We start from the raw sequence: 27,873 nt of genomic DNA on the forward strand, positions 1-27,873 counted from the left end.
CCGCGCCTCCTGCCGCGACACGCGCTCGCGCACGTCTCTAGCTCCACTCGCTCCTGCCCTGATAGTGGTTCACAATGACCTGGAACACGCGCCAGGCGTCCACGCCCTCGACGAGCTTGTGCGCGCGGCGCGCGTTGTGGCGCACGACGTCGCGCGCGTGCTGCAGCCGCGCCTCCTGCCGCGACACGCGCTCGCGCACGTCTCTAGCTCCACTCGCTCCTGCCCTGATAGTGGTTCACAATGACCTGGAACACGCGCCAGGCGTCCACGCCCTCGACGAGCTTGTGCGCGCGGCGCGCGTTGTGGCGCACGACGTCGCGCGCGTGCTGCAGCCGCGCCTCCTGCCGCGACACGCGCTCGCGCACGTCTCTAGCTCCACTCGCTCCTGCCCTGATAGTGGTTCACAATGACCTGGAACACGCGCCAGGCGTCCACGCCCTCGACGAGCTTGTGCGCGCGGCGCGCGTTGTGGCGCACGACGTCGCGCGCGTGCTGCAGCCGCGCCTCCTGCCGCGACACGCGCTCGCGCACGTCTCTAGCTCCACTCGCTCCTGCCCTGATAGTGGTTCACAATGACCTGGAACACGCGCCAGGCGTCCACGCCCTCGACGAGCTTGTGCGCGCGGCGCGCGTTGTGGCGCACGACGTCGCGCGCGTGCTGCAGCCGCGCCTCCTGCCGCGACACGCGCTCGCGCACGTCTCTAGCTCCACTCGCTCCTGCCCTGATAGTGGTTCACAATGACCTGGAACACGCGCCAGGCGTCCACGCCCTCGACGAGCTTGTGCGCGCGGCGCGCGTTGTGGCGCACGACGTCGCGCGCGTGCTGCAGCCGCGCCTCCTGCCGCGACACGCGCTCGCGCACCGTCTCTAGTTCCATTTCGCTCTCTGCCCTAAAAATAATAATAAAGTATCTTTATTTATTTGTTTTAAAACATAAGATACACCCCTGTTTCACCAGGGCCACAAGGAGAAAACCCTCTCTATAAAAAACCGCCCGGCACGAGGGAAATGGTGGTTCATTAATTTCGAAGCCGGAGGCTCGCTCGAGAGCGAGCCATAACCTGAGACAGAGCCGCCGATTAACGTTTAAGTTAGTTAGGACAATAACTCGCGGACACCGTCAAGTTTTAGAGGGAGACCGCCTTTCTTATGGGAATAGTCTCACATAACTCACTGGCCATCCCTATCGACTAAAGCCCGGTCTGTGAGCACGTAGAATTTTGTCCTCGCACACTCACTGCGGGCGCCCGTCGCACAGTCGCGACAGCAATATAATTACGCGCGAGCGATAAGGATGGGTAGCTTGGGGTCATTGTACAAAATTCTACGTGCTCACAGACCAGACTATAGTGGCAAAGCATTTACCGATATAAAAAAAATCGCAGTAATTCGCATTGTTAAGAGCACTTACTGCCTAGCCGCTAGCTGCTTGTTCTTGTCAGACAGCATAGTGAGACGGCTGCTGGTATCGCCGATGCCTTGCTCCAGGGAATCGATGCAAGCGTTCTGCGCCTTGAGCTCGTCGCGCATCTCGTAGTACTGTTTCGTGAGTGAATTCAACTCGTCGATCTCGGGAGCTTGAGAAGAGAGAGGAATCATGGTATTATTGACATGTGAAAAAAATTAGAAGCGAATAACATTCGCCCCAGGCTACTAAAGGCCATACAATTACCCTCATATTACCTATACAATGACTTACATCCCAACTAATATTATAAATGCGAAAGTAACTCTGTCTGTCTGTCTGTCTGTTACGCTTTCCCGCTTAAGAGCCATTTTACATTTTCGTGCGAAATTCTAAGATTTTGGAAGCATGAATTACTATCTTAAGCAACACCCAGAGATTATTTAATAACTGCGAAAGATAGGTCAATCCTTGGTGTTGACCATTAATGAAACGGATTTACTAAAATTCTTTTGCTTAATTCACAGTGCCCCATCTCCCACAACCATTTTACGGAAAAATTGCCGCAGACTCATTTTCAAAGTCCTGTATCTATTATTTATGCTCATATAATAAGCTTAAAAATATATAGTAATCATCGGACATATATTCTTGTAGTCCATTAATGAAATAGATTCTTGAATTTCATTACCATTATTGAGTAAAATCTAAAAATAATTTGGCAAATTTGAAGATTAACGTCACATTTTGATCGTGGTTTTTGGTTTAAAAACACAGCAATAACTGCAATAAAAGTATCCCAAAATAAAGAATATTCATTGTAGAATTGATTTCTACAGTTATTGCTTAAATATTAGTAACCACTTTGTCAAAATATTGATGTGAATATCAGTATAAATTACAATGCGCAAGCCGACATCGATTAGTATGGCGCGAGCGCCCGTCAAGGCAGGACCTGTGTCATTTTTCCCGCCGTGACGTTTACGTGCGTTCGTGTCGTAAAGCGGTGATTTGTACGGCGACCAAATACATTTGATACTATGCCGAGAGGCTGTTTCGAGTCGGCCGGCCGAGCAGAAATTGAAATGATGAATTTTAATTTCTTTGACGGATCTGGGTGTAACTATGTATAATATGTAGGTACCATGTATTTAATTTAATAAATAAATTATAAAAAAGTATATCCATTATGCTAGCACCCTTAACACAAGCATATTGGTTGCCTACTTTTGGACTAGATGGCGCTGTGAAATTGTTCAAAGATTTGTTTATTTATTTATCCGCTTTGAGTTTTGTTTCGTGAAGAAAAAAAAGAAGCGTTTTGTTTCGAGAGGGAAGCTTTGTTGTTAAATCTATAGTAATAAAAGAGGAAAGATTTGATTGTTTGTTTGTTTGTTTGGAGGCAATAGCTCCGAAAAAAAATTCTTTCACGATTTAGAATCCTAATTTTTTTTCTATGTAGGCTATAAAATATTTTCAAAAACTATATTATAGTACAAAATCTTTGATAAAATTCGACGTTTAATAAATAAATTAGATAACATATTAATACTTTTTTTTTCAGTACGATTTTAGTACTTGTTTTTCAGAAATTCTACGATTTAACTAAACTTCTAGTGTTTATATTTTATGCATAATTATTAACTTCTAAAATATACATATATCCTATTGATAGATGACGTGCTTCGTATTTTTATTAAAATTATTACCTGACTATGTTAAAAAGGTGTGGAATGTTATTTTGGAGATAACTTGGTACCATAGAAATATAGAGAGATGCTAAGTAATGCGCTGAGTTCGAAACTCAGTGTCGTATTAGAAATTCACACACACAAAGAAATCAAATTATGTGCTCATTATCCACTGCGGTATCAGTATTCAACGTTCGAATAATCTTTAGTACTATGCAAGCAATATAAACTGTTTACAAATTGGTTTCGCTACTGTCATCATTGCTTTCACAAGCAATATGTTCCAATTTGTCCCTTGTCACATTTCCCTTTAGTTTCTGTGATCTGTGCTTGTTTCTAAGTTGATATCAATGAAATATTCCTTAGTATTTTTGATTTAATTTTTTTTTTGACACGTGTTTGAAAAATCAAGGTTAGATTACAATAAAATAACAAGTGAAAACGTAACATTGCATTGCAACTCGCAATTTCGCAATATTGATGAGGAGATCCCATTGGAAAGTCTGTATTCATTCCTAGGATTCCCCTAACACCATCAAATTCAAGAGAATTCAAGAGAGTGCAGTTTCCCATCTCATGCTTAGGGACCACGGTTTAAAATAGTGTGGTTGCATAGAGCCTGCAATGGGCAACCGCGTGCGCAGCTGCTCATACTAATTTTCGATAAAAAGCAAGTGTTGGCGCCCTCACGAGTTTTAGCGGAGTTCCATATGGTAGCGGGAGTAGACTTAATGGAAATCTATGCTTCTCCGACGACCAGTTGTATGTGGCATACTCCAGAGTATGCGCACACAATAGCCTGGTGATTTTAGCACCTGAAGGAAAAACAAAAAAACATTGTTTACAAAGAAATCTGCGGCAGGTGTAGTGTTTTAATTTTGTTTTAGAAAGATCTCATAATTTTGTAAGTATTCAAATATTTAAACATAATCTACTATACAGGGTGGAAACGATAAGTGATCTCACTCGATTATTTCTAAACTATACAAGATATCAAAAAACTAGTTACTGATCCTGAAAGTGTTTCATGAGCTCTATCAAATGGTATTAATAATAGGTTTCTGAATAAACTAGATCTATCCGAAAATTCAATGTTTCCAGCTTCCATACATTTGGTAAAGTCACATTATTTTAAAAACTACACATGATATCGTAAAACTAATTACTGATTCTAAAAGTGCTTCACAAGCTCTATCCAATGGTATCAATATTAGGTTACAGAATAAACGGGATCTATCAAAAAATTCAATGTTCCCGTCTTCCATACATTTAGTACTACCACAGTCATGACACTCATCTCTTGACAATATTATAGCAAGTAAAGCCTAAAACTAATGTTTTCCATGAATAATTTTAAAGAACAATACAATTTACGAGTTTATTTTAAGAGTTTATTATTCAATAAAAAAAACACACTTCTAATATTGTGTGTCTGGCATACATTTAGTATGGAAGCTGGAAACATTGAATTTTCAGATAGATCCAGTTTATTCTGTAACCTATTATTGGTACCGTTTGAAAGAGCTCATGAAGCACTTTCAGGATCAGTAACCAGTTTTTCATAATCTTGTATAGTTTAGAAATAATCGAGTGAGATCACTTAACGTTTCCACCCTGTATAAAAATAAGTCGGGTTTTCCTCCCTGACGCTATAACTCCAGAACGCACGAACCGATTTCCACGGTTTTGCATTCGTTGGAAAGGTCTCGGGCTCCGTGAGGTTTATAGCAAAGAAAATTCGGGAAAAGGGGGTAAAACGGGATCCACGCGTACGAAGTCGCGGGCGGCCGCTAGTAATTTGTAGATTTTATATCAAAAAATATAATCATTTATTTTAATAAAATTAATTTTCTTAGAATATTTTAATTCTATTAGAACCATTTTCCACTTCATCGCAGAAGAAGTCGCGGGCAAAAAGCTAGTATGAAATATGTAGTATTGCCCGCGGCTTCACCCGCTTGAAATTTAGTTTGTCACAGATCGTCATAAATTATAGCCTAACATTGTTATTCTGGTCGACGCCAGGGATGGATGAGCGTCGCTGTCGCTGGCGACAGGGTCTTCTGGTTCAGGGTTCATGGTGTAGGTCTCAGGCAAAATGAAATCCACTCGTAGAAATTAATAAATTCAGTGTATTCACGAAAATAATTACACACAGCACTAGAGTCGTATCGGAACTGAGTGAACCAAAGGTCTTGTGATAGGAACTTCCGACCCGAGTGATAGTTGAACACAGACTGCCTAGTACTGCTGTACTGTACTGTAAAGTTTCATCAAAATCTGTTCAGTAGTTTTTGCGTGAAAGTGTAACAAACATCCAGACATCCACACAAACTTTCGTATTTATAATATTAGTAAGACTAGTAAGAAGTAAGATAGTAAGATGAATTATTTTAGTTATTTGTTTACTTATAATAATATTTATTTATTTATTTCTTAGCTCTGTCTGATAATGGATCTGGAGGAGATGCAATGGCCACCTCCGTAACAAAACAATAGAACCCTATGGAGTTTGGGCTTGTGTGATTCGCCTTGACGAATATTTCGTATCCAGGGCCCGATGATGGAGCTGTAAAGGGGCAGATTTTTTTTTCACTATGTGACTGTCTTTATTTTGTACTTAATATATATTTTACATATTATACCTATTCGTGTTTCATTATGAATCGAAATATAAAAGACTTATTAAACTCTATTAAAAATTTAAATTAATTTATCAAGTTTGAATACCTCATTCTACCTTAAAATTAATAACTTAAATCAAGTCTTAATACGGTCACGGCTCAAGATTTTTTTGTCCATTTCAGCGTTCTTTTTACTCTTTTGACGTTGCGTTGACAGCTTTTACCTAAATTCGCGCGGAATATTTTTGTGAAATGGCTCTTAAACCTCGCAACCGATTTTGATGAAATTTGGCATAGAGATAGTTTGAGTCCCGGGAAAGAACATAGGATAGTTTTTATCCCGGTTTTTGAAACAGGGACGCGCGCGATAAAGTTTTTCTGTGACAGACAAAATTCCACGCGGGCGAAGCCGCGGGCTGAAAGCTAGTCATCTATAAAGCTCAATTCGCACACTGGCGAGATGAAGAGAAGACAAGTCAGGTTTGTAATTTTGTGGTTCATTTTGTAATAAAGGAGAGCCTAGAGTATTAAACCACCATGGCCCCATCAAAAGGATACAGTTCTACATAATTATGTTGATAACGTCTGCGTTCGGCCAAAATAACATTGTTAAAATTTGCTAGCAAAATGTCCAAACCAAAATGGCGATTGCCATGGCAACTGCAAAAAAATTTAGCAACTTCAAAAGTGACGTTTCCAACACATTTTTTGACAGTGACAGGACTTACCGCTAAAAGGATGCCATTTTACTTGCTAGTGCTATTTTCCGCCAAACGCCCCCATTATCTAACTAAAGGAGAGCCTATAAGTATCAGTATTAATCATCATCTTTTCAGCCATAGGACGTCCACTGCTGAACATAGGCCTCCCCCATGATTTCCACAATGGCCGGTTAGTGGCGGCCTGCATCCAGCGCCTTCCCGCTACTTTTATGAGGTCGTCGGTCCACCTTGTGGGTGGACGTCCTACGCTGCGCTTTCCGGTACGTGGCCTCCACTCCAGAACCTTGCTGCCCCATCGGCCGTCAGTTCTGCGTACTATATGCCCTTCCCATTGCCACTTCAGCTTACTAATCCGTGTATCCGTAGTATCAGTATTGGCTGTTGGCCGTAGTAAGGACAATCTGGTCAGGTGGGGATTCTTGGACGGCTTAAACATGGAGAGCAGGTGCGGTTTTGTTCCCCAGTCGATGAAGTACCTGATGTCGTGCCCTGAGTGCCCAAAGCAACTGCACTCAGGAGGATTTGATGAGTGCTACTGACAACGCCACTCTTGTCGCGGAGTTTTGGGCTGACACTGTGTAGGTTTGTTGTCGACACGAAAAGAAGAAGATGAAGTATTGGCTGAATGATATGTGTAAGTGCTTGTTCACGTTGACTCGCGGGCGCGGTGACGAAATATCAAACATATGTAGTGATTCCAAGTGTTCACGTACGAAACGCAGGTGCGGTCTAACTAGCGGGCAAGCCAGCGACTGGTGCGCGCGGAGCGCTCGCGGTAATTTCAACGGGTGAAGATGTTTGTGTGTGTTCATGTCAAACTAGCGGCGGCGCGCGCGTTTCACTCGCGACGTCAGGTAAGTTCAACCAGTTTGAACTTGTCGCTAGAAACGATAGTACGTCACACTCGCGCGAACGCCTGGTGGTTAATGTGAACACGAGCTCGCAACGTTTCCCGCGCCCGCACCCGCACCCGCGCCCGCGCGTACCTACGTGAACAAGCACTAAAAGACTCACTATCATCTGCGAGCGGCGAGATGTGATGCATGAAGTGTTGATGCGCGGCGTGCACGACGCGCAGCGTGGCTTCTAGCGCCGACACGTCGCGCTCGCGACGCCCAATGTCCGCGTCCAAAGCCGCTCCCTTAGTGCGGAGCTCGGCTCTTTCTGCCGCAAACTAGTAAACACAATAATTGGGTATTTTAAAACGTTATCCAAAGATTAAAAAGTAATGATGGTCAGATGAACTCACTTTAATCTTGAAGAAAGTGACAGACAGCTGCTGCCCTGATTCGTCCTTGCCAAGAGATCCAATGAATATGTCGTATCTGAAAATTCAATTTCATTATTTTTGTACTAAGCGGACTCACATCTTTTTCTGTCCAGCCCCCTTCATTATCATCATCATCATTTCAGCAATAGGACGTCCACTGCTGAACATAGGCCTCCCCCAATGCTTCCATATTGATCGATTGGTCCAGCCCCCTTGACAAGTGGCAATATGTGACAGTAGTTATTTCGAAATGCCTTCGCTCCGTGCTAGTCAAAATAACTAAAGAAGCCCTTAAAAGCCAAACTTTACCGTTTCTTGAGCTGCTCGATGCGCTGCTCACGCTCGCGTATTTCGCTGCGCAGCTTGCCGCAGTCTTCAAATAACGCGCGCTTCTGCACCAGGAACATGTCGCGACGGGCTGAGATCTCCACCAGTCGCTCGTTCATGGCCTACACAAAGAGTTTGGGTTCAGTGCTTTTTAGAATCGCTTCGTGCATTTGGAGAATAAGGCCAGGTGATTTCAAATCTACATAAGATAGTTTTCTAGATGTCTGTATCGTCCCTCGATTGGTCGTTGCAAGAATATTCCAGAGCATTTATAGGATAAGTGTGCGACGACCCGACCGTGTAGGCGGCCCTACGCCGTCTTCCGCGATAATAATTTTAGTTAACCGTTATAATCTACGTTTTTAGTGATAAAAACAGTTAATACTTACTCCTAATTACATAGTCTCAGTGGTGTACATAGTAATTAGTGAAATAAACAGTCGTAAGTCACATATTTTTTACAAATAAACAATCCAGTGCAAGAAATTAACGACCTACATTCAAATTGTGATATGTGTTGGAGCGAACGCGTAAGCGACGAGGTCTGCACGGCGCTTACGTCCTTTTTCTCGCGGCCTGCCTGGTACGAGCGACGCACTACTTAGAATTTGGTATTGGCCGGTTACATTGTGTCGCGCGCTTATTGCTTCGTATTAAGGATCCTTCTTGCTTGACTTCGCTTTATAATCATGGCACCTAACAAGTCTGTGAGCTGCGCTGCTTGTTCGAAAAAAATCACGAATCGCGAGGTTTTGGTGTGTTGCTTATGCGAGGGAGTGTATGACATTGAATGCGTCAATTACTCATACAAACTATTTACGCTTATGAGTAAAGATAAGAAAGATAACTGGCACTGCCCTGCTTGTAAAAGTAAACAAAAGAAGATAGACAACACTAATACTCCTGTGCAAGGTCAAAGGATGCACACCAACCCTAGTTCCTCCGACAGGGCTTTTGAAGAGAGCAATGTAACTCGTAGAAGGCCCCCAACTGACAACCAAATTAACACCTCGTCGTCCCCAGTTTCTCCTCCCGTCGACGACGCCCTGCTTGCCACTATTCGTCGTGAGATTCAGCGTTCCGTCGCTGAATCCGTGGAATCGACGGTGAAGATGTACTTCGGAAGGGAGTTCAACGACATTAAAAAGGAACTGTCAGTTCTACGCGAATTAAAAGACAGCATGGAATTCCTGAGTGCAGATTACGATCGAATGAAAGATGATTTAAAGGATTTTCAGGAGAGGATGAACGTGATAATTAAGGAAAATTCGAATTTGGTGGGCAAGGTGACCGACCTCACAAACAGACTCAACCTTATGGAACAACATTCCCGGGAAACGAATATCGAGATTAATGGCGTCCCTGAAAACAAATCGGAAAACTTACTATCCGTTGCCCGCCAACTGTGCACTGCTGTTTCCATTCCTCTGCTGGATGCTGATGTCCTTAATGGCACAAGAGTTAGAAAATTAAACGAAGACAGTGATCGACCACGTGCAATTGTAATAAAACTTCAAACTACTAAGAAACGTGATGAAATACTGGCGGCTGTGTCAAGATTTAATAGAGCTAACCAGAACGACAAACTTAACACTTCCTCCCTGGGGTACGGCGGAAAAAAGTCCCCTGTCTACGTGTCTGAACATCTGTCTCCTCACAATAAAGCGTTGCACGCTAGTACAAGAAGGATCGCGCACGAGAAGGGTTATAAATATGTGTGGATACGCAGCGGTCGTATATTCGTGCGGAAAGACGACCAGGCTCCTGCCAAACTAATAAAGGGTCAAGACTCGTTGAATCAACTTTGATACGCCCCTTCTGCTTCTGTCCGTAAGTTAACTTTGAAATTCACTATTTACTACCAAAATTTTAGAGGAATGAAAACTAAGATGAAAGATATTCAATTGGCAGCACTTTCTAATAGTTATGATATTATTGTGGGGACAGAGACGTGGTTAGACGACACCGTACAGAATAATGAGTTGTTTGGACAGAACTACCACGTCCATAGACGGGACCGTGACTCGACATGCTTGGCTGGTAGGCGCGGAGGAGGTGTCCTCATAGCTGTCTCAAAATTGCTGAGCTCGACGAGAATACATCGATTTGAGAGTTTGCACGAAGATTTGTGGATATCTCTCAAGGCAAAAATTAATGGCAGTCTTGTGGAACTTTTACTCTGTGCAGTTTACTTGCCTCCCCCGGTGACGACCAGTGTACTGGAGGTGTTTCTCGAAAACTGTGGTGTTGCAATGCAAGAGCTTAACAATAGTGCTATAATTCTAGGAGACTTTAATCTGGGTTTTATAGAGTGGAATAATGACATAAATAGCAGCAAATTCTTGTGGCTTAGGGTTTCAATTGATCGACTTCATGTCACTTGGCGGTCTGTCTCAGTTTAACAATGTAAAAAAATCAAAACGACAGGATTCTTGATTTAGTTTTGAGTGATTTAAATGATGTTAATGTTACGGAATGTCAATGTCCAATAAGTAAACTAGATTCTCATCACCCCGCTCTAGAGATTGAAATAAATATCTCTCTACCACACTTATTGAAGAGGCAAATGTATGCTACTCATAACTTTAAAAAAGCGGATTACTCCTTGGTTAACTCAAGATTGGGGCAAATTGACTGGACCATTGAACTGGCTCACTTGCAGGATGTCGATGTCGCATTATCCAAATTTTATAAAATAATCTATTCTATAATCGATGATACTGTTCCTAAGACACGCCCTCGGCTTTCGGGGTATCCAGTCTGGTTTACTCGTAGCTTGATACATATGATCAGGGAAAAGGAAAAGATTCGAAGAAAATTTAAAATTTACAAAAATCCTAGGGATGGGTTGGAACTTAAGCTTTGCAACCGCCGTATCAAATCCGTTATGTCATCCTGTTATTCTAATTATCTTAATGGCATGGAGACATCAATACAACATAACCCCAGAAAATTTTGGTCTTTTGTTCGTCAGGAGAAGTGTGCAGCTTCTGGTATTCCTGAGGAAATGCACTACAATAATAATGTGGCAAACAATGGCGAAGGTATATGTAATCTTTTCGCGGCGCATTTCTCCTCGGTATTCACTGCACCAGATAATTCCGCTCCTCTCGATTTCGGCGATAGATATCCTCAATATTCCCTTGGTGGTATTGACGTAACTGAGCATCAGATTCTTAAAGTGCTTGGTTCCGTTGACGTTACCAAGGGTGCTGGTCCAGATGGGATTCCCCCGTTATTCATCAAAATGACTTCCAAGTTTTTGACACTTCCTCTGAAGCTTATCTTCGAACGATCTCTCAATTCAGGTAAGTTTCCGTCTGAATGGAAGCGTTCTAACGTTATACCGATCTTTAAAAAAGGCACTCAGAAAGAAGTCCAAAATTATCGACCAGTTTCAATCTTGAGCCTGTTTCCTAAAATATTTGAACGTCTCATTTGCCCCGTCCTAACGGATTTTTCCAAAAATATTATTGTGGATTCTCAGCATGGTTTCTGTAAAAGTAAATCTACAGTCAGTAACTTGATGGACTATGTTACGGATATAGCTAGAGCAATGGATAATCAAATACAGGTGGATTCAATATACACGGACTTTTCTAGTGCATTCGACAAGGTTGACCACGGAATTTTGCTGTCGAAACTCAAAGCCTACGGAATCCATGGGGACCTTTTGCGTTGGCTGAGTTCATATCTCAGGGATCGAATACTAACAGTTACTGTGCACGGGTTTAAATCGTTTGAGTACATAGCTGTTTCCGGCGTACCTCAGGGCTCGCATCTCGGACCGATTCTCTTTTTGTTTTTTATAAATGACATCTCTAATTTCATTAAACATAGCCGTTTTTCAATATTTGCTGATGATTTAAAATTATACAAATATATTAAGAGTCATGCTGATGTTATCCTGTTACAAAGGGATATCGATGCTGTGAGTGAATGGTGTTTGGCAAACAAGATGACACTTAATCCCATGAAATGTGTTCACGTAAAATTCACAAGGAAAAAGAAATATGTTCCATCGTGTTATTCCATCTCAGGCCAGGTCTTGCAGGAATCGCCCAACATCCGCGACCTTGGTGTACTTTTAGATAATAAATTAAGCTTCATTGATCATATCGATAATATTGTAACTAAATCTTGGAAATTGTTAGGATTCGTCAAACGTATATGTAGAAACTTTAAAAATACTAATACATTCATAGTAATTTATAATGCCCTTATTCGCAGTAGTCTGGAATACGCTTCATGCATTTGGAACCCATCATATAAAGTCCACTCTTTGAGAATAGAACGTATTCAAAAAAAGTTTACTCGATTCCTTGCTCACAAAAGACGTGACTGTCCCCGTAGAGCTGATTACTGTACCAGGCTTTCATGCTTTGGGATTACTTCCTTGGAGAACCGTCGTAAACTTTTAGATCTCATCACTTTACAAAAACTTATTCATGGTGGTTTGAATTGTCCCAACCTACTTCAACAAATTAACCTGACTGTTCCATATCACATCCCTAGACATCCCTTGACTAGTAACTTCAACTTACCTCATTGTAAGACTAACCTGGGGAAGTATGCTCCCCTACATCGGTGTATGCAAACATACAACGATTTAAAAGATAGCGACATCGACATCTTTCATGATTGCGTGCACTCATTTAAGAAGAAATGTTTAGATAAGTGGAATGTAATTTAACTATTAATCTAATTTAACATAATATTTTAGTATTGTACTTTCGGTCGTCAAGTTTTTATTTTGTATGTAAGCTGTATTTACCTATAAAGACACATCTTTCGGTCTTGTCATCATTGCATGCATTACTTGTTTGTGTAAAGTTGTGTTGTTGGTAGATCTTTGTCAATAAATAATAATAATTTAGCAGAGATAGGCTGCAAATATATTTGCATAATTATTCTGCGCCTATTTATAAGCCACTCCGACTCTTCCCGAGGATTATTGCATTGAAGCCTATCTTGTACACTCGCGGAGTGGACCATTGAGTGCGGTTTTGACTTGAGCGGCGTAGCGGCTTTGTCCAGCGCAAGGGCATTTCTACAGTGGAGACAAAATCTTCTATCTTATTAGCTTAGCTATCTTCGGGTAAATGGAAAAGATCATATTCCTGCAATGGAGACAAAATGATGATGATGACTTACCGCATCAAGCTGCAGGCGCTGCTTATCAAGCGTGAAGGCGGTATCATCAAGGCCAGCCAAAGCCCGCGCCGCGTGCGCCACTCGTAACCTCAGTAGGGCCTCATCAACGCGCAGGCGCCGCCAGACATCACGTGACGCGCGTAGGTCCTTGTCGCCACCTTCTACGTTCAGCATCGAAGATTTCAGACGACTTTGCTGGAATAGTAAACTTTTGTCAGTAGTAATTGGGTTGGTAATTTATGAAAAACTAGCTTTCCGCCCGCGGCTTCGCACGCGTGAAATTTCATTTGTCACAGATCGTCATAAATTATAGCCTATATGTTATTCTGGATTATGAACAATAAAACTGTAAAGTTTCATCAAAATCCGTTCAGTTTTTGAGCCTATTCATTACAAACATACAAAAATAGGTACAAATCTTTCCTCTTTATAATATTAGTATAGATATCAATTTAACCCTTAACCAGGCTCTGGTATCCACAGAGCCCATTTCACTTTGAACTTTACGCTGTGAAGATACGCTTGAAAACCAATGACTTTTTTGAGCCCGCTTAAGGTTAAAACATTCTTTCTTAGCCGCCATTTTACGTGTAGCAAAAAGGACCTATTATAAGGTCATATTTACGCCAACTCAATATGATATCAAGTATACTAGATTAAACTGACAAACATATTAATATTTAGATTACATTGGGATTACCAGAGACTTTCCCTTCTCAACAAATATGATTGTGGTTTTATTTAGCAAATATTCTAATGATTTTCAACTCTAATGCTTGGTCAGCTGGACCTATACAGCCTCTAAATAAAATCTATTTATCTTATACTTCAGTTACCTGTTAGTTAAAAATAAATTATCATACAGAACAATGAATGATCGAACGTTACGAAACAGCCATTTCTGTGAATTTTAACGATAAGAAAAAATGATTTCTAAGAAACACGATAATACGTAATTGCATTGTTATCTTTTCGAGTTACTCGGGCACGTGCTTAGAAATGGCACTACAGAATTGTACATAAATGTATCGATAAAATAAGATCAAATAGCGTCATCAAAATTAAAAGGCAGGTACATTGATACCTGAACCTTTTTAAGGCAAGAGTGAAATGGCTTAATTATCATGCGGCTGTGACGGGTCACGCTTACAATGCTTTCCAACTGTTTTACATTAGAAACAATTATAGACGATGGATGGCTGGATGCGAAATCCTTGGGGGAGGCCTTTGTCCAGAAATAGAAGTCTTTTGGCTGAAACGAACGAACGATACAACGTTGTACAGAATCTGGTGAAGGTCGCGGGAGGAATCTGGATGTAGGCAGCGTAGGACCAGCCGTATGGAAATCCTTTGAGGCAGCCTTTATCCAGCAGTGTCTTTTGGTTGAAACCATACCTACATAACAAAATGTGTGGTGTGGTTTTTACGTGTTCTATTTGTCCATACCAGCTTACGAGGGGCGGCTGAAAAGTTTTGAGCCTAAGTATCTTCAAGTGTTATTATTGACTCGCACTAAATTTAATTAATTTGCCAATAACCTCCTTAGTATATGTACAAAGTTTCATTTCATTAGCGTCATCACACTTTTAGTAATTAATCCGTAAATATCATCATGTCACAGTCATCCGCGCAATGTACGAAATTGAAGTACACAGTTGTCATAAAATGCATCACAAAGAAGAACAAAACGCTGAAGGTAATATTTGAAGAGATGTTGACAGTTTATGGGGAGTCTAGGCTTTCATTTGCCACCATGAAAGATTGGATCCGATAATTCAAGCATGGCAGGGAGTCGCTAAAAGATGACCGCAAGTCAGGGCGGCCAGATTTCACCATTAACGAATAAAATAATGAAAAGTTAAAGAATCTTGCTCTAGAGATCCGCGAATTAAGCTGTGACAGATAGCTGGAGCCATAAGCATTACCAAGGAACGTATCGGCGATATTTTTCATACTCATTTGCACATGAAAAAGAGGTGTGCGCGATGGGTGTCAAAAATGCTCACGCCACTTGACAAACAGCGTCGAGTTAGAACTTCGCAGGAGTTTTAGGACATCTTTGGCCATAATCCTAAGCATTTTTTTTCTCACATTGTCGCTATTGATAAATAATAGATCCGGCAGTACGATCTAGAGTCAAAATAAGAGTCAATGCAATGGATTGAAAAGGGAAAACGCCGCCGCGGAAATTCAAAGTGGAGCAATCGACACCCAAGCTCATAGCCACTATTTTTGGGATTGTGGAGAAATTTTATTCATTAACTACCTACTTAAAAAAAACTACAATAAACGGGGATTATTTTTCTGTACTGTTGATAAGAGTGCGTCAAGTGGTTGTCGAAATAATAAGAGGCAAACTGGCGAAAAGTTTTCTGTTAATGCCAGACAATTCGCCCGTGCACACCGCGCATGTTGCAAGGCTTGCCCCGGGTAAAACTGGATTTCAAGAAATTAATCACCTAACACACAGTTTAGTCCGAATCCTTAGCTTTTTTTTCTAATTCTCAAATTTGAAAAATGACCTCCAGGAACGAAGATTTTTGAGTGACAAAGAAATGAAGGCGGCGTTAGAGGATCATTTCGAAGGCAAAGATTGCGAATTTTTTTTCAGTGGGTTAAAAGCTCTTTTACACAAATGTAAGAAGTCCGTTGTAGTAGAGGGAGATTAAATAGAACAATATATTTTTTATACTTTTCTATCGGCATTTGTAATACCCTAGGCTCAAAACTTTTCAGCCGCCCCTCGTAGTATGTTCCACGCTTTTGGTCTCAAGCTCCCTCGCGAGGCGCCGCATATCATCATGCAGTTTAGCAGGATGCCGCTCTAGTAAGGCCAGCGAGTGACCGGTAGTGTAAATCTTTGGGGAAAGTCTTTGTCCAGCAGTGGACGTATTTTGGTTGATCATAATAACAACATCCTACCAGCTTAGTATGCTCCACACTTTTGGTCTCAAGCTTCCTCTTTCCGAATATCGTCATGCAGTTTAGCAGAATGCCGCTCTAGCAAGGACAGCGAATGTCTGGTTGTGGAAATCCTTGGGAAAAGCCTTTGTACAGCAGTGGATGCCTTTTGGATAAAACGATACACAACAATATCATACCAGCTTAGTATGCTCCACACTCTTGGTCTCAAGCTCCCTCGCGAGGCGCCGCATATCATCATGCAGTTTAGCAGAATGCCGCTCTAGTAAGGCCACGCGCGCCGCGTGCCGAGCGCACACGTCTTTCAATCTGCAAGGAAGTAAAACTGTTTGCAAGTACATACGTACATTAAATTAATAGATAGTCTTGGCCATGGTACACAACATAATCCAAATTCCAAAATAATCATCAGGGAGGGAACGTGCTTCCCTCTCACGGAGTAATCCTATATGAAAGCCAATGGCAAAAATTGATCAAGAGTAAGTCGATCGGGTGAAATGAGTTATATGTTCACCTGTTTTCTCTTTCCACAAGTTCTGCAGAGCATTCACGCTCGGCCTGAGCGCCTTCCATGTGAGATGCGCGGGCTCCGATTGTTTCAACTTGATAACACTACAAAAATACATCAAATCTTATAACTAAAATATCTAAATCTTATAAAAAAAAAAAAAAAAAAAAAAAACTGTTCATATAAAAAAAATGGAATTTTGACCTAGAATATCTCAATCACTCACTACCAGTAATTCCCAGCAAGTTAAGAATAATACGTGATAAGTATCGATACATACGACTGAATATAGTGTTTCCTTCTGGCTCTGTAGGTTTCTCTCAACGCCGCGCTGCTTCGTGTCCAGTTTACTCATTATTGCTTTAGAGGCTGAAACAATAATATTACTATGATGCAAATTCAGTAAAAAGTTTTAATTTAGAATGAGCGACTCAACGGTGAAATCGAAAACGATGATTCAATTAAAATACATACATATTAATATACATAATTCTTTTTTTTCTTGTTACGTAACTTCTTTATCTAAAATGTGCTTCTAAAATGAAACAAACTGTGACCAAACCCTATACCAAAATCTACAAATAACAAATGTAAACACTTTGCACATACAACCCCAAAAGCAATTTTATCATGAGTTGAGGAGAACTCTTGTTGTGAGTTCCTATAATTGCTATTGAGACATTATAAAGTTAAATACATAAATACAATGCTGAACAACAACAACAACAGTACAGTGCGCTGACAAGTCAAGTGCGGCCACAAACGCGTGTACCCTTCAGTTGCATGTGAAACAGTTTTTCTTCGTTCTTGAGCGCCAGCAGTTTCTGCTGCTCTACGAAGGAGCAATGCATCGCTCGCTGCTGATTCACCGTCAGTTGGCTGGCGTAGCGCTCCTCTTCCTATAACATGCTGGCGCTTTGGTATAACGTCGATGAAGAAAACCTCGGGAGTACCAAAAACTAAATTTTTCAGTAGACAAATAACCGTTTCCTGAATACTTTTGTATGAAACGTTTTCCCGGTTTTGTCTATTACAAACAACAGCATTAGTTATTAATGTATGTAACCAACATCTTAGTGCGCGTATACTATTTCTAGAGGCCTTTGCGTCCACTCTACATCGGAATCCAATAGCTCGCTATTGGGGCGCTCGTGTTTATCCAGTGTGGTAATAACCACTAATTCTGTGTCAAATATGGCTTACGAAGTAAAAATTCAACTTACGAGGTTTTAACTCGTCAACGACGATAAGGAAAAGGGCTATCGATTTTAAGGTAGTAGCACACTTATCAAGCCGGAAAGGTATCAACACCGTATGGCGAAATGCGAGGCGTGACGTTTACGTTACAGTGCGGATTAAGTGTGCCTTGCAGTACGAAGTTTAATACAAAGAATACTGACCGCCTCGAGATGATACGGTTACGATCCGTTTCTGGGTTCATAAGTGTGTTTCGTCCTTTATATTTAACAGATGACATCACTGCCAAGTGACAGAACCTTACTAGTGGTGCCATTCTAGTGAGTGCAGATGCGATTCTCCTCCTACGGCCTCCTGCGCTCACCATTTGGCGTCACTATACTTAGTAAATTGTTACTTACGTTCAGCATCTCTTCGAGCTCTTTAGCCCTTTTTTCAGACGACTTGGATTTATCCAAGGAGTCTGTCAGTTTTTCTTTGAGCTCTCTTATCTGTAAAATAAAATGAGGTTTAACAAATAGCGATTTTAAACATGGCTGTCACATGCAAAATTTATAACCCATCAACTACAGCCAATTAACGAGTTGGTGGACTCTTTGGACTAAAAATTTTAGATTTCTTGTTGTGGGGAGACAACCGCCGGCCGGAGTTAGATTTCCTGGTGTGGGAAACTACAGATCACTTTGTGTATTTGCTTCTAGATTGCAGGTTTTATTAACTTGATTTGATTGACTAAAGAGGATCGTCTGATTGAGCCATGTCAGACGCCTACAGCGGTTCACGAGTGTGAAACCAGAGTTGTTTTTAATGGCTATGCTATGCCTCTTGTGAAGTTGTGACAAAGCACACGCTAGAACAATTGACTCATAAACTAGCCTTATTGTTGACGAGCTGTAGCGCCATGTCCTTGCGGTGCTGGTCGTCCATGATGTGCCGGTTCTCCATGTGAAGCTTCTCTAGAGTCGCTCGCATGTTGCTTAGCTCGCGTTGCAGGCAGTGCATCTGGAAAATGCAATGGAATGTATTTAGAACTGACTTTGAAAGAAACAAAAGTATTCTTTTAAACGTCCTAGCGAAGGACACAGGCCTTACTTTAACTGTAGGATTGATTAGGTACTTCATCGTGTGGACATTGGCGTATTAGTAAAAGGGTGACAGGTAAAATGATATTCCTAAATTCTGTATCGTTAAGTTACCATGTTCTCTTACTGTGTGTCTAGGACCTAGGTAATAGCCGCGCTGTTGCATTGTGATCCTTGAGTGGACGCAGTAAGGTGTACATTGCATTCACTTCGCTGTCCAGGGAGGTGTTGAGGTCGGTTATCTCCTGGTAGGCGAGGCGCATCTGGCTGAGGCGCTGCATCATGCCCATGTCCTCGCGCCCTTGTATTGTGGTCCTTGAGTGGACGCAGTAAGGTGCACATTGCACTCACCTCGCTGTCCAGGGAGGTGTTGAGGTCGGTTATCTCCTGGTAGGCGAGGCGCATCTGACTGAGGCGCTGCATCATGCCCATGTTCTCGCGCCGTTGTATTGTGGTCCTTGAGTGGACGCAGTAAGGTGCACATTGCACTCACCTCGCTGTCCAGAGAGGTGTTGAGGTCGGTTATCTCCTGGTAGGCGAGGCGCATCTGGCTGAGGCGCTGCATCATGCCCATGTCCTCGCGCCGTTGTATTGTGGTCCTTGAGTGGACGCAGTAAGGTGCACATTGCACTCACCTCGCTGTCCAGGGAGGTGTTGAGGTCGGTTATCTCCTGGTAGGCGAGGCGCATCTGGCTGAGGCGCTGCATCATGCCCATGTCCTCGCGCCGTTGTATTGTGGTCCTTGAGTGGACGCAGTAAGGTGCACATTGCACTCACCTCGCTGTCCAGGGAGGTGTTGAGGTCGGTTATCTCCTGGTAGGCGAGGCGCATCTGGCTGAGGCGCTGCATCATGCCCATGTCCTCGCGCCGTTGTATTGTGGTCCTTGAGTGGACGCAGTAAGGTGCACATTGCACTCACCTCGCTGTCCAGGGAGGTGTTGAGGTCGGTTATCTCCTGGTAGGCGAGGCGCATCTGGCTGAGGCGCTGCATCATGCCCATGTCCTCGCGCCGTTGTATTGTGGTCCTTGAGTGGACGCAGTAAGGTGCACATTGCACTCACCTCGCTGTCCAGGGAGGTGTTGAGGTCGGTTATCTCCTGGTAGGCGAGGCGCATCTGACTGAGGCGCTGCATCATGCCCATGTTCTCGCGCCGTTGTATTGTGGTCCTTGAGTGGACGCAGTAAGGTGCACATTGCACTCACCTCGCTGTCCAGAGAGGTGTTGAGGTCGGTTATCTCCTGGTAGGCGAGGCGCATCTGGCTGAGGCGCTGCATCATGCCCATGTCCTCGCGCCGTTGTATTGTGGTCCTTGAGTGGACGCAGTAAGGTGCACATTGCACTCACCTCGCTGTCCAGGGAGGTGTTGAGGTCGGTTATCTCCTGGTAGGCGAGGCGCATCTGGCTGAGGCGCTGCATCATGCCCATGTCCTCGCGCCGTTGTATTGTGGTCCTTGAGTGGACGCAGTAAGGTGCACATTGCACTCACCTCGCTGTCCAGGGAGGTGTTGAGGTCGGTTATCTCCTGGTAGGCGAGGCGCATCTGACTGAGGCGCTGCATCATGCCCATGTTCTCGCGCCGTTGTATTGTGGTCCTTGAGTGGACGCAGTAAGGTGCACATTGCACTCACCTCGCTGTCCAGAGAGGTGTTGAGGTCGGTTATCTCCTGGTAGGCGAGGCGCATCTGGCTGAGGCGCTGCATCATGCCCATGTCCTCGCGCCGTTGTATTGTGGTCCTTGAGTGGACGCAGTAAGGTGCACATTGCACTCACCTCGCTGTCCAGGGAGGTGTTGAGGTCGGTTATCTCCTGGTAGGCGAGGCGCATCTGGCTGAGGCGCTGCATCATGCCCATGTCCTCGCGCCGTTGTATTGTGGGGGTCCATATTCGGTTGCATAAAAAATATTGTCATAATTTAAGAATGCATAAAGTTTTTTGGCATACTCATCATTTCGCATAACGTTCATACAGAATAATTCATAAGGCATATTTTTTTTGCCATAACCACTTTTATTATAATAATATTTTAGTATATATTTTTTCTGTATACTCGTTTTTTTAATAACGATTTCTAGGCATAACATTTATTGGCATCTAAACCAATGCCATAAATATTATCATTCATAATATACAAAATACCATAATTTTAACAAATATTAAATATAAAAATGTTATAAGTTAACAAATATAAATAGACAAGCAAGCATGCAAACAAGCATGCAAGCAAGCAGCAAGCATGCAATCAAACAGCAAGCATGCAAGCAAGCTGCAAGGAAGCATGTAAGCATGCATGCAAGCAAGGATGCAAACAAGCAAGCCTGCAAGCAAGCAGCAAGCAAGCAGCAAGCAAGCAGCAAGCAAGCATGCAAGCAAGCAGCAAGCAGCAAGCACGCAAGCATGCAAGCAAGCAGCAAGCAAGCATGCAAGCAAGCAGCAAGGAAGCATGCATGCAAGCATGCAAGCAAGCAAGCATGCAAGCAAGCATTAGGATTGCCTTATCTCCGGCGCTGCGGGAAGTGCGGTCCTTCCGCTCTGGCGTAACATATACCCGGCATGCCATGCTCGCTTCCGCAGCTTCGGCTTGCTGGTCGCCTTCGGCGACCAGCCTCAGCCGCTCCAGCTCGCACGGCTGCCGGATATATGTTACAGCGAGCGAGGACCGCACTCCCTCCGCGCCTCCGGCTTTTAAATTACACTCTAGTATAGGGCAGACTAGTACCACGTGGAAGAGACCACGGCCAGTCGGGATCAACATAATTTCAGACCAGGCAAGCTTAATGTTGTAAAATAAATGTGGACTGTATAATATGTGCGTTATAATAGATAAGAGGGATTCAAGATCAAACAGAATGTAGTTTCACGAGCTTAAGTTTTCTAAGAAACAGGTCAAAAATTAAGAACAAAAATGACAATGATACAGAGAATTTAGTTTTTGCAAATCTATAGGCCGAAAGAGTATAAAGGTGGAAGGAGGATCGTTCGCAACATCACAAATACATAATTATTTACTCTTCAATGTTGGTTGCTCTTATAGACAATATTTATGACTTTAAATGTTATAAATAATTAAATTATGTTTATAGTATTTTATTAAAAACAAACTTTATGTATATAAAAATTATGTTCTTTACATTTATGATTATTTAAATTATGGTATTGAAAATTAGAGAAAGTTATTATTATGCCTAAGAAACCATTATGCATTTAGAAAACTATGCATATCAAAGTTTATGCGAAAAAACTTTATGCAAATACTGTTATACCAAACTAAATTATGATGAAAAATGTTATGCGTCTAAGAGGGCACCCGGTTATCTCCTGGTAGGCGAGGCGCATCTGGCTGAGGCGCTGCATCATGCCCATGTCCTCGCGCCGTTGTATTGTGGTCCTTGAGTGGACGCAGTAAGGTGCACATTGCACTCACCTCGCTGTCCAGGGAGGTGTTGAGGTCGGTTATCTCCTGGTAGGCGAGGCGCATCTGGCTGAGGCGCTGCATCATGCCCATGTCCTCGCGCCGTTGTATTGTGGTCCTTGAGTGGACGCAGTAAGGTGCACATTGCACTCACCTCGCTGTCCAGGGAGGTGTTGAGGTCGGTTATCTCCTGGTAGGCGAGGCGCATCTGGCTGAGGCGCTGCATCATGCCCATGTCCTCGCGCCGTTGTATTGTGGTCCTTGAGTGGACGCAGTAAGGTGCACATTGCACTCACCTCGCTGTCCAGGGAGGTGTTGAGGTCGGTTATCTCCTGGTAGGCGAGGCGCATCTGGCTGAGGCGCTGCATCATGCCCATGTCCTCGCGCCGTTGTATTGTGGTCCTTGAGTGGACGCAGTAAGGTGCACATTGCACTCACCTCGCTGTCCAGGGAGGTGTTGAGGTCGGTTATCTCCTGGTAGGCGAGGCGCGGCTGAGGCGCTGCATCATGCCCATGTTCTCGCGCCGTTATATTGTGGTCCTTGAGTGGACGCAGTAAGGTGTACATTGCACTCACCTCGCTGTCCAGAGAGGTGTTAAGGTCGGTTATCTCCTGGTAGGCGAGGCGCATCTGGCTGAGGCGCTGCATCATGCCCATGTCCTCGCGCCGTTGTATTGTGATCCTTGAGTGGACGCAGTAAGGTGTACATTGCACTCACCTCGCTGTCCAGAGAGGTGTTAAGGTCGGTTATCTCCTGGTAGGCGAGGCGCATCTGGCTGAGGCGCTGCATCATGCCCATGTCCTCGCGCCGTTGTATTGTGATCCTTGAGTGGACGCAGTAAGGTGTACATTGCACTCACCTCGCTGTCCAGAGAGGTGTTAAGGTCGGTTATCTCCTGGTAGGCGAGGCGCATCTGGCTGAGGCGCTGCATCATGCCCATGTCCTCGCGCCGTTGTATTGTGATCCTTGAGTGGACGCAGTAAGGTGTACATTGCACTCACCTCGCTGTCCAGAGAGGTGTTAAGGTCGGTTATCTCCTGGTAGGCGAGGCGCATCTGGCTGAGGCGCTGCATCATGCCCATGTCCTCGCGCCGTTGTATTGTGATCCTTGAGTGGACGCAGTAAGGTGTACATTGCACTCACCTCGCTGTCCAGAGAGGTGTTAAGGTCGGTTATCTCCTGGTAGGCGAGGCGCATCTGGCTGAGGCGCTGCATCATGCCCATGTCCTCGCGCCGTTGTATTGTGATCCTTGAGTGGACGCAGTAAGGTGTACATTGCACTCACCTCGCTGTCCAGAGAGGTGTTAAGGTCGGTTATCTCCTGGTAGGCGAGGCGCATCTGGCTGAGGCGCTGCATCATGCCCATGTTTTCACGCTCAGCGTCCAAGTTGTTGCCGCGTTGTTGGTCGCAGAACGCTTGTTGCTCACGACATTGTTCCGCGATGTTGTTCGCCTCGGCTTCTAGTACTGCGTAGTCCTTGAATCATGAGATTTATAATTAATTTTTACACGCACTTCATGTAGAAGCTAGCTCAAAGCTTTTGCCTTGAAACAACAAATGAGTAATAGAAATTTAATAAATAGTCACCTCTCTAATGTGTCGTATGTCGGTATCGCGTTGTCTTAAATTCTCAACGGCGCTGGTCCACATTGTCATCATTTGCTTCCTCTGGTCCATACCTTCCATTACCTAAACAAAATGACACAAAGTTAGATTCAGGATTCAAGTAACTTATTTCTGACGTAGATCTTATCCTATCACAATTAAGCCGAACGTCCACCGCCGGCTAAACTATGTTATTTTAGCTTAGCTTGCATGTGTGCGTCCACCGCAAACTATGCCAACTAAGCTACGTGAAATGCCCCAGCTAAGTGGAACTAACTTAGCTCGGTTAACTCGACGTTCTAGCACAAACTGACCATCACTAACGTAGTTGTAGCTTATTTACTGGTGGACGGACAACATAGTTCTAGTTTAGCTTAGCTTAGTTCACTGGGTTTAGTTTTCATTTAGTTTAGCCGGCGATGGACGTTCGGCTTTAGTGGTTACTTTGGAGTTATGTAGTAGTATTTACCATGGTAAAGATGACTAATGAACACTTGTCTTTTAAGCAGAGCTTCAAATCAAATCAACTTGTTTGGGAAAATTGCTTCAACTGCTTGTCTTGACTAAAGAAATATACCTGAATAGAGATTCTCTCGCATGCCCTTTCCTCAGCACTGAGGTTGGACACCAGTTGCGCAAGACGGTCGTGGATGCGATCATGTTCCAGCTTCAACTTCTGCCGCTTGGTCTCCAGAGCCTGGAAGAAAACAATTAGTGTTCATAAAAGTTAATGATTCATCAAGTTGTAATCAAGATCTATAATACTGTTTAACCAATTAAACTCAACCACTGAAGGTTTAGTGAAGTTAGTAGAAGAAATTAGAAGAGTTCATGGCACTAAAAGGGGCACAATTGTACAATGAATTTAATAAGAAGTAAAAAAGTCACAGTATAACCACAGTAGATATACTGTGGTATAACTGTTCTACCCCCTGTGTGAGTGAAAAAGTCCATAATTAGTAGAGATAGAAACCCAATAAGAAAAAAATAATAGTTTGAGTTGTTCTCATACTAGTAGTACGTACTTGTGAATTTTAGTGCTTTGTTTAACACAAATCTTTGTAACTTTAAGAAAGAGCAGGGCCTCCTACAGTAGCGGCGTAAGCGCGGTCCGCCCCGGGTGCCAAGCATCAGGGGGTGACACAAGTCGCGCAGTATGCATGGCAAGTCTGCGGTCTATATCATGATACGGGGGTGCGATTGTCTTTCAATATTCGAATCGGTAGGTAAAACCCCAAAATCCTGGGGGGAACGGGGGGGTGCCTTAGGACTTATGACGGGGGGGAGGGGGGTGATCGCCCCGGGTGCCAACCCATGCTACGCCGCCACTGGCCTCCTATCACTGGTATTATACTTAAAAGGAGACCCCAGCCACTTGAAACAAAACATTATCTTTAAAGATACTGAACTTTTTTCATTTATGTGTTGTGTCTTAGTTCATAGCAGTCTAAAAAAAGCCCGGTCGCCGAGCATGTAGAATTTCGTTCAATGACCCCAAGCTACCCATCCTTATCGCTCGCGCGTAAATATGTTGCTGTACTTGCTGCTGCGCTCGCATACTCACTGCGGTCGCCCGTCGCATAGTCGCGACAGCAATATAATTACGCGCGAGCGATAAGGATGGATAGCTTGGGGTCATTGGACGAAATTCTACGTGCTCGGCGACCGGACTATAGCTTGAAGTAAGGAACTGATCTTGCCTTAGCTTTAGACAGGTCCTGCTTGGTGAACTGCTCGATGGCGGAGATGTCGCCGGCGCTCCGCTCGAGCGCGGCCCGCCACTCTTGCAGCGCGCCTCGCTCGCCGCACACTTCGCCCTTGAGAGAATCCGCCTTCTTTAGCAGACGGGCAATGTTCGCTAGAATAGATGCAGATAAGAAAATTTAGTCTTCTGAATGCTACCCTACCAATATTCAAGGAAAAACTCATCTGATAATATCATGATACCATGACATGAGAGAATAATTACCAAATCTTGGTCAAAATTGATAATAAAGATAATTTTGTTTCATTAAAATTTCTAGTGTTACCGTATTTGGCAATTTCAAGTATCCACTTAACAAAAACATTAACACTAGACTAGAAGGAACATTATTTTTCTTAATTCCAATTAGACATTATTAAAAATAATGTAATAATTTGTGCTCATCTTCAAAACAAATTACATAGCAAAGAAAAATTTATACTTTGTAAGCGATCTATGCGCAGATTAATATCCTTGCTCTGCTTGGCACAGTCAATAACATCCCGGTCCAGGCGGTCTGCCTCGTTACAGGATAGCTGCCGAAGCTTCACCTCTTGTTCCAACTGCTGCTTATGTGCAAATAGAAGACGCTGGAACATAACATAAACAGCATAAAGATATTACTGGAAATTTTTTTGCCAACATTATCATTTTAACTAGGTGCTTAATTAATTATAATTGGATGGTAATTTTTAACATATTAATATACTTACCGTATTTTCTTGGTATTCCGTATGAACATGGTCCTTGTATTTTTTGAGATCATCACATTTCTGATTTTGAAGTATAAGCGCTTCTTTGAGACGTTGGATCTCATTTTGTCTAAATAAAATTAAAAGTTTTATTAATAGTCATAGTCATAGTCATATATGTTTATTGCATAGTGTTGATTAATGTATCTAAACTACACACTATGAGAATCTAGTTGAAACCCCTTAACATTTATAATTTATGAATTAAAGACTGAATTCTAAATAGACTACTTACCTTGATATCAATAAAGTTTCTAAGTTTTGATTATCAGGATTTGCCAATGGTATTCTTGTCCCTTGATTCCATCCCAACTCTTCCAAGAGTTGGGCCATATAACGAGGTACATTAGCTTGTTCACTCATTATTCTTGCACCATCAACCTGACATGCAATCTTTTGTCTAAATTTTAAACACAATAGCGTTTGATCAATAAAAACATAACAATTGAGCTCAATCACCAAACAAACAAATTCACCGCCATTTTTTTACAATAACAAATGACACACCAGTGGGTAGACACTTCTCATACAAAAACTAGTCTCTATATGTAGCAATTGATATACAACCTTATCCCTTAAGCAATAAAGTGCATTTTGGATTGATTTCACTATAGCAGGGGAACCCGCGGATCAATACCACCATACTAAAAATAATTGTTAGTGTCCTTATGTTGGTAGTATTGTTAGTTTGACAAATGAAAAAAAATGTCTGTCAATTGAGTTTGAGTTTTTAACCGGCGAATTGATTCGTGTGAAGTTATTTTCTCAGATTTGGTGCAATATTACTGTAAATAAACTTTTCTGTCGTTTACGTTGAGTTGATTAAGTTCCTCCGTATCGGGCGTGATAAAGTTTGCTGTTCAGTGTTATGTTTTTTGTGAGATAGAGACTCTTTTAAATAAGCTGTGTTTCAACTTCTACAGAAGTTTAAACTCTTATTTACTTTTCTGTTTAATGGGTATGTTATCTACTTACTTGAAATATTACATCTATTACAAATCTATTTTTCATTAAAAACAACCCTATGTGATGAAAATGTAAATGTACTTTCAAAACTGGTAAATGCATGAACCAGGGCATTGACACTGGTTGGAGAGAAATTATAGGCTTTGTTTAATTAATACCTATTTCATTTTAGGCTTCTACTGATAATGGAGAGTAGAAACAACAAGAAGTGCGTTATTTGTAATAAGAGGCGAAGTCGTGGTGGATCACCCTTACTTTTGAGTAGGTTTCCTCTGGATTCTGACCGGTAAGTTTCTAATAACACTCATTTATTACAAGATAATTTTACTGATTGTGTAAACTTAAAGGCTGGGATTAATATTTTTAATCATACAGTAAATAACCATAACCAATTTTTAATTTCAGTATTTTGTTTCGTACTCTGCAAATGAATTGCATAACAATACTAAAAGAAATTAGTTGATGAATAAATTTCAGTTTGTTATTCTTTT

General features: G+C 42.6%; 2 protein-coding genes across 4 annotated transcripts; both read right to left on the reverse strand.

Moving 5' to 3' along the window:
* Nucleotides 1-576: 576 nt before the first annotated feature.
* Nucleotides 577-20,771, reverse strand: LOC135083782 (myosin heavy chain, cardiac muscle isoform-like). 3 transcript variants are annotated; one of them, XM_063978547.1, is made up of 13 exons: nt 19,397-20,771; nt 18,698-18,823; nt 18,223-18,312; nt 17,397-17,523; nt 16,905-16,993; nt 16,631-16,728; nt 16,296-16,425; nt 13,195-13,389; nt 8,023-8,162; nt 7,693-7,768; nt 7,458-7,617; nt 1,413-1,578; nt 577-891 (listed from the first exon to the last, which is right to left on the reverse strand). In XM_063978547.1, the coding sequence occupies exons 1-13, from the start codon at nt 19,475-19,477 to the stop codon at nt 702-704; spliced, it is 1,668 nt and encodes a 555-aa protein (XP_063834617.1). In that variant the 5' UTR covers nt 19,478-20,771; the 3' UTR covers nt 577-701. The 3 variants fall into 3 exon arrangements, with proteins under 3 accessions (XP_063834617.1, XP_063834610.1, XP_063834605.1); XM_063978540.1 differs by lacking the exon at nt 19,397-20,771 and adding an exon at nt 19,113-19,197 and having other exon boundaries at nt 578-891; XM_063978535.1 differs by lacking the exon at nt 19,397-20,771 and adding an exon at nt 19,255-19,379 and having other exon boundaries at nt 579-891.
* A 1,425-nt stretch (nt 20,772-22,196) lies between these two features.
* On the reverse strand, nt 22,197-26,896 carry LOC135078697 (coiled-coil domain-containing protein 39-like). Its single transcript, XM_063973246.1, has 15 exons — nt 26,652-26,896; nt 26,378-26,486; nt 26,107-26,254; nt 25,621-25,778; nt 24,498-24,617; nt 23,903-24,004; nt 23,600-23,791; nt 23,458-23,541; nt 23,316-23,399; nt 23,174-23,257; nt 23,032-23,115; nt 22,752-22,973; nt 22,610-22,693; nt 22,468-22,551; nt 22,197-22,409 (listed from the first exon to the last, which is right to left on the reverse strand). The coding sequence occupies exons 1-15, from the start codon at nt 26,777-26,779 to the stop codon at nt 22,197-22,199; spliced, it is 1,896 nt and encodes a 631-aa protein (XP_063829316.1). The 5' UTR covers nt 26,780-26,896.
* Nucleotides 26,897-27,873: the final 977 nt, after the last annotated feature.

Source organism: Ostrinia nubilalis, chromosome 2 (genome assembly GCF_963855985.1).
Source record: "Ostrinia nubilalis chromosome 2, ilOstNubi1.1, whole genome shotgun sequence".
Taxonomy (NCBI): Eukaryota; Metazoa; Arthropoda; class Insecta; order Lepidoptera; family Crambidae; genus Ostrinia; species Ostrinia nubilalis.

What these genes read in the sequence shown, in the direction of transcription:
- LOC135083782 (XM_063978547.1), bottom strand. Translation starts at nt 19,477, where the DNA reads ATGGGCATGATGCAGCGCCTCAGCCAGATGCGCCTCGCCTACCAGGAG. An exon ending in CTTGTGGAAAGAGAAAACAG is followed by an intron (nt 16,426 to 16,630) that starts GTGAACATATAA and finishes ACTTCCTTGCAG; the next exon opens with ATTGAAAGACGTGTGCGCTC. An exon ending in GTGTGGAGCATACTAAGCTG is followed by an intron (nt 13,390 to 16,295) that starts GTATGATATTGT and finishes TTACTATTCCAG; the next exon opens with CAAAGTCGTCTGAAATCTTC.
- LOC135078697 (XM_063973246.1), bottom strand. Translation starts at nt 26,779, where the DNA reads ATGAGTGAACAAGCTAATGTACCTCGTTATATGGCCCAACTCTTGGAA. An exon ending in ACACCTCTCTGGACAGCGAG is followed by an intron (nt 23,400 to 23,457) that starts GTGAGTGCAATG and finishes CAACGGCGCGAG; the next exon opens with GACATGGGCATGATGCAGCG. An exon ending in ACACCTCCCTGGACAGCGAG is followed by an intron (nt 22,552 to 22,609) that starts GTGAGTGCAATG and finishes CAACGGCGCGAG; the next exon opens with GACATGGGCATGATGCAGCG.